At 41.9% G+C, this 6,322-nt stretch overlaps 1 protein-coding gene across 2 annotated transcripts; it reads right to left on the bottom strand.

The window, feature by feature from the left end:
* Positions 1-790: 790 nt before the first annotated feature.
* On the bottom strand, positions 791-5,121 carry LOC113134926 (tubulin beta-2A chain-like). 2 transcript variants are annotated; one of them, XM_026314521.1, is made up of 5 exons: positions 4,949-5,121; positions 4,454-4,562; positions 4,157-4,165; positions 3,151-3,261; positions 791-2,138 (listed from the first exon to the last, which is right to left on the bottom strand). In XM_026314521.1, the coding sequence occupies exons 1-5, from the start codon at positions 5,003-5,005 to the stop codon at positions 1,054-1,056; spliced, it is 1,371 nt and encodes a 456-aa protein (XP_026170306.1). In that variant the 5' UTR covers positions 5,006-5,121; the 3' UTR covers positions 791-1,053. The 2 variants fall into 2 exon arrangements, with proteins under 2 accessions (XP_026170306.1, XP_026170307.1); XM_026314522.1 differs by lacking the exon at positions 4,157-4,165.
* Positions 5,122-6,322: the final 1,201 nt, after the last annotated feature.

Raw genomic sequence — 6,322 nt, forward strand, 5'->3', positions numbered from 1 at the left:
TTGGAAAGTGTAATTTCTTCCCTCTATCTCAAGGTAAAAAAAAAATGCATAATGCATTTTGGCAGTCATGCAGTTCAGTCATGTTAAAGCAGACGTTCCGTCAACAGTCAGAAGATTCTTGCTTTTACCGCATTGACTGGGAGTGGCAAGACGTGCAACATATTTCAAACTAACACATTGTCTTACAGCCTTTCTATGAATAAGTGACTCGTTATGAGGCCAAACATCATATCAGCAAGTTTCACCATGTCACTGTGGTGTGCATTACATTCTTAAACTGACAGTGATTAATGTGTGCTTTCAAATTCTCATATCACTTTCTTTGCATTTTTTGAGCACTAGTTTTTACTGTTAATAGGTTCATCCCTGGTTTCTTGGACATGACAGTCTGCATTTTATATACATTGTAACGCAGTAGAGCAAGATTTCACAAAATTTACTGTTTTCATGTTTTCACAAAATTCAAACCACACATTATTTAAGTCATTTCTTTCTTACGTTTATTAATGTGCTACGTATTTATTGCTCCAATTTTTATAGGCTGTCATCTTAAAGACACTAAATATATCTAGAAAAAAGGTATACTGGTGCATAACACAGCCAGCATGCTCCACTGCAATTATAATCCCATAACAAGACCCAAAACAGTCATGTGTCATACTATCGAATAAAAACATGATATCAAGTAATGACGAGACTGGACCTTTTATTTGAGAATTGAGACAGCAAATGCAATTGGAGGTAAATATTACAAAACTGTATTTAGGACAAGTACTTCCTTTGTGACCGGCAATGCATGACTTGGAAAACCAAACGCTATAGTATTCGCATATGTTTAAATTCTCACACCACTTATGACCTTAATTAGTATAAGCTGTATCTATATGCAGTGTAGTTTTTGCTAAACAGCTGTATTTCATCATGAACTTCACACTGCAACATGTAGTTGAACATCTGCATCTCTAGCGTGCTTCTTATGATCTCGCTGCACTGTCCAACAATTGCTATTTGGAGGGACTGGAACACTGAGGATATCAAATGAAGGTTTTATAATCAGTGGCGAACATCATGGCGGGCTTCCTCCTCATCTTCAATTTCATCTTCTTCATATTCCCCCATCTCATCAGCTGTTGCATCCTGGTACTGCTGATACTCAGACACCAGGTCATTCATGTTGCTTTCAGCTTCAGTGAACTCCATCTCATCCATTCCCTCCCCAGTGTACCAGTGGAGGAAGGCCTTGCGACGAAACATGGCCGTGAACTGTTCGGAGATCCTCCTGAACAGCTCCTGGATGGCTGTGCTGTTGCCAATGAAGGTGGCAGACATCTTGAGACCACGGGGAGGGATGTCGCAAACAGCAGTCTTGACATTGTTTGGAATCCATTCAACAAAGTAGCTGCTGTTCTTGTTCTGCACACTCAACATCTGCTCATCCACCTCCTTCATTGACATACGGCCACGGAAGATGGCTGCCACAGTGAGGTAGCGTCCATGACGAGGGTCACAAGCTGCCATCATGTTCTTGGCATCGAACATTTGCTGTGTTAGCTCTGGCACAGAGAGGGCACGATACTGCTGACTGCCACGGCTTGTCAGAGGCGCAAAGCCTGGCATGAAGAAGTGCAAGCGTGGGAAGGGCACCATGTTGACAGCTAGTTTGCGGAGGTCAGCATTGAGTTGGCCAGGGAAGCGGAGACAGGTGGTCACCCCGCTCATCGTAGCTGATACAAGGTGGTTGAGGTCTCCATAGGTGGGCGTGGTCAGCTTCAGTGTGCGGAAGCAGATATCGTACAAAGCCTCGTTATCAATGCTGAAGGTCTCATCTGTGTTTTCCACTAGCTGGTGAACAGAGAGAGTGGCGTTGTAGGGCTCCACCACAGTGTCAGACACCTTTGGGGAAGGCATGACGCTGAAGGTATTCATGATCCGGTCAGGGTACTCCTCACGGATCTTGCTGATGAGCAGTGTGCCCATCCCTGAGCCTGTACCTCCACCCAGTGAGTGGGTGAGCTGAAAGCCCTGGAGGCAATCACAGTTCTCAGACTCCTTCCTCACCACATCCAGTACAGAGTCCACCAGCTCAGCTCCCTCGGTGTAGTGACCCTTGGCCCAGTTATTTCCTGCTCCACTTTGACCTGTCCGATGTAATATAAAGATAGATTATGCTGGAAAAACATAACTTTGTTGAACCCTGACTTTTGATTTGGTGACACTACAAGGTTATGTGATTTTACATGCAATGTCTCAACAACTATTGGATGGTCTACAATGGAGCACAGACATCCATGTTGAATTAAAAACCAAAAGTTTGTTTTATACCCAGGCACCTGAAAGTAAATGACAGGAAGACATTCTCCTTAAATGTACTTTGTCAAAGATTACATCTACTAAACCTTAGTATGGAAACACTGTCTTTATCGTGTTACTATGTGGACATTTAGCTCAAAGCAGCGGCTCAGTACAGCTTTGCCGAACCACTAGCATGACTGCAAGCTCCTTGTGTTTACAACCTGGCAACCAAATGCTGTTGTATCAAATGTCTTATTACTATATAGCATTGATACATTATTTATTACGCATCAATAAAGCCATTCCTCGCAGCGTATTCATCAGAACTCTTTATAATACATGCTGTATTGGAAAGCACCAAACACTTGGAGTTATACATTATAAAACATATACATAGACATTATTAAATATACATTTGTTTTGTAGCTTTTATAAGATTTCGACATGGTAAAAGATATAACTAGGCACCTATAATTTTTGGTTTAGGCTTAATTACATTGATTACATATATATTTTCATAAAGTGTTTGTGTGTCTGCTGGTAAGGAGAAGTGGAGAGTCATCATGTGATGCAGTTTTTAGCCCCTGTATCCTCACTTCTGCTCAGCACTGCATCAGCATCTCCTAGCGGATTTTTTCTTTCTTTTTTCGCTGAGTCATGATTAGAGCTGTCTCAGTCAGACACAGCTGCACATGGACAATGCATCACACTGCTGGCACAATGCTGAGAGGCTGCAGAGGCTTTGTGCTGGAATATACTGTGATAAGCACAGCTTTATAGGATATGTCAGCGCTTGCTGACATACACACATGCTGTGTTATATATGCAGTTGATTCTGACTGAGTGATGGCCACTCACCAAAGACAAAGTTGTCAGGCCTGAATAGCTGTCCAAATGGACCAGAGCGAACTGAGTCCATGGTTCCTGGCTCCAGGTCCACCAGAATGGCCCGGGGGACAAATTTGCTGCCTTTGGATGTAAAAACAAAGGATAGAAGAATAGGAAGACATAATAGATGGAAGGGAGGAGTAAGATACCGACAGTCTCAGAGTGTATAATGTCAGAACATTTCTAAAGACCCATGGGAAAGATTTGACTCTATTTTAAGTTAATATTTTCTACATAGTAAGAATATTGTTCCAACAGGATAAATAGCCTATTGTTTAAAAGATACTACAACCAGTCCAACAAGCTGGATAGTTGACTGCATAGTGTCTTCTATCGTTTGTCTCTTGCACTTCACTCCACCCTGTCTGTCATGCTTTTGCAAGCAAGCTGCTGCAGCATGCTGTACTGCTTATTCTAGACCTGCAACGCTTTCAAAGTGCTGATCTCTGCAGAGTCTATTCAGTCAAAGATGTGATCACCCCCTATTAATGCTCTTTTTTTTCTTATCCTTAATGTTACTCGCCTCCATAAAAATCTAACTTTCTCTTCAGAAATTGATAAGTCTGTATGCAGCAGTGACACATAGGTGACACCGGTGCCAGCATGCAACATGGAAACAATTAATTAATAATGCCTGCTGCTAGGAAATTGGATAGGAGTAGACAATTGTAGTGAATAATGCAATGTGGCTTCCTCTGCAGACTTTTCCTTTAGTCAAAGCAGCTGAGTGGATTTCAATCCTGAGGATATGTAGATTGAAGGCTGTACTGACTTGTCAGTCCAAAAGCTGAAATCCTGGAGCTACATTAGTGTTTTATGATTATTGCACCAGGTACTGTTTGACTTCATGCACAGCAGCTGTGAGCAACAGCACAGCATGCATTTGGAATGACCTTCACCATGCCAATAAAATCTGATACTGAGATGAGACCAAGGTGCAGCCAGTTCAGGTCAGCTATACAGAGACTGCAGATACCTGTACTCCCTTTAGAGAGAAACAGAGAGAGGTAGAGGTAGAGAGAGAGAGAGAGATTTTAGCAGGTTCATTGTCCTAATTTTTCCCTCTACTCATGGCAGGACCTACTTTCCCTCCTTGCAGTTAAATTAGTAACATGAGCATGTGGTATTCAAATGAGTGTAGCCAGGGGCCATGCAAGGTTAATGAGCAATGTAAACAAAGCTTTATGTAGGGATGAGTTATTCAGATGTAAATATTTGGCTAATTTAAAACAGGCTTTGGATTTTATTTTAGTTTATTTTATTTTATTTTTACCTGATGCCTCATTGTAGTACACATTTATCCTCTCCAGCTGCAGGTCACTGTCACCTTGGTAGCTACCAGTGGGATCGATGCCATGCTCGTCGCTTATCACCTCCCAGAACTGATGACACAAACAATAACATCAGCTTCGATTATTGAAGGTCCTTTAACAACAAAACATGTGATCCAGGCCTTATTCTAGTTACTGCGCATCTGCTTGGCGACGCGATGACATGCATATTACAGCTCACCCTGTCCCCCCCCGACCAAAGCCCCAACGACCAAACTGCACATTATTAACCTATTATTAATCTATATTTCAGATTTTAAAGATATATTCATTCATTTCCTTGCTCAAAAAACGTTAAACTAGTTATGCTGAGTAAAGACTGGAATCTGTTGAATGATTCAGCACAAAAAAAAAAAATCTTGGAAAATAACACGCATTAAAATTGCGATGATCCGGCTAATTGTTCCCCTTCCTAAATGAAATCACAATATTCATACCTTTGCTCCAATCTGGTTTCCACACTGCCCAGCCTGGATGTGAACGATTTCCCTCATGATGAGCTGCAGATACGGGCAGAGAGCGTCTTGTCTTTACTTCGCCGGCGTCCAGTCTTCAGTCTCTTGCCGCTGTGTTTCTCAAAATCAGAACTTGCCTCATTTCTAGGGGTGTTAGTGCTGGGCCGGCGAGATAGATAAACTGCTGCTGATCAAATGACGTAGCATAGTGCGCAGCATCCCAGTATCCCCGTCAGCCAATAGGAGCGTCCCGGTTTGATGCAGTGGACCTGAGGATCATGCCGCATCATGCTCCTGACATCACCCTGTCCGGTCCCTGCAGAGGAAATGTTACCCCGTTCTGGTTTCTCTTTAGCGTCTAAGCAACTCTTTTTCTCCCAGGAAATGCCAGATTTGATCAGGGTATTACTGAAGTCTCCAACATGTGTTGAGTGAATTAAATGTTCAAACAGTAAGCTGAGCAGGTCGTTTCAGACACTGATTGAATATGTTTTGATCAGGCATCTTAACCCCCACTATAAACTTTAATATTTGCATGTTTTGTGTGAAGAAAGGAAATGCAGGGAAAATGCTGCAACCCCAAATTTACTTGCCAGTAGATCAAGGGGCAAAAATGAGCTGTGGGTATTAAGCCCTCGCCCAAATACACCCAGAAACCAACTAGTATGTCTGTGGCCATGGTTAATTTGTACTTCTTTGGTTGAACACATTTGTTAAAGTATAGCCTATGAACTATCACATCATGTAATCATGTCAAGTGGAATTTCAAAACTCTAGTAGGCAGGGTTTCCCCCAGTACTTTGACTCATGGGATGGTAGTTTCAATCTTGACGGTCCAGAGACTGAAATTATTGCAATGAAATAGGGAAAGATTAAATTTTACGCAAACATTGTGCCCCCAAAGTATAAACCCAAATAAATATGGCGATCCCAAGATATTAGTGCCTTTAAGCTAAATATCTAAATGACTACTGAATGGCTTGGCCTTAAGTTTGGCACAGACATTCATTTTCCCCTTGGGATGAATTGAAATATCTTTGTTGATTTCGAAGTTGCTCTGTGCCCAAGTACATCCTCACTGAATTTCTAGCATGACCTCATTATTTGGAACACATTTGGAATTGACCACACTATAAACGTTCAGGGCCCCCAATGGCCTAAGGCTGCATCTGATTTCGAAATCCTATTGGATTAAATCATGGGAGGGAGTGTAAGACAGAAAGAGTATCTTTAGTTCCAGTACCTCCAGCCAACAGTGAAAATATGTGAATGTGTCTTTGCTTGAGATCAACTTTTAGTAAAATCCATGAAACGCTGTTAGAGAATGAATGAGTGAGTCAGATCCACAGCTGATCA

Source organism: Mastacembelus armatus, chromosome 17 (assembly GCF_900324485.2).
Source record: "Mastacembelus armatus chromosome 17, fMasArm1.2, whole genome shotgun sequence".
NCBI lineage: Eukaryota > Metazoa > Chordata > Actinopteri > Synbranchiformes > Mastacembelidae > Mastacembelus > Mastacembelus armatus.

What these genes read in the sequence shown, in the direction of transcription:
- LOC113134926 (XM_026314521.1), bottom strand. Translation starts at nt 5,005, where the DNA reads ATGAGGGAAATCGTTCACATCCAGGCTGGGCAGTGTGGAAACCAGATT. An exon ending in GAAACCAGATTGGAGCAAAG is followed by an intron (nt 4,563 to 4,948) that starts GTATGAATATTG and finishes TTGTGTCATCAG; the next exon opens with TTCTGGGAGGTGATAAGCGA. An exon ending in GCCTGACAACTTTGTCTTTG is followed by an intron (nt 2,139 to 3,150) that starts GTGAGTGGCCAT and finishes TACATCGGACAG; the next exon opens with GTCAAAGTGGAGCAGGAAAT.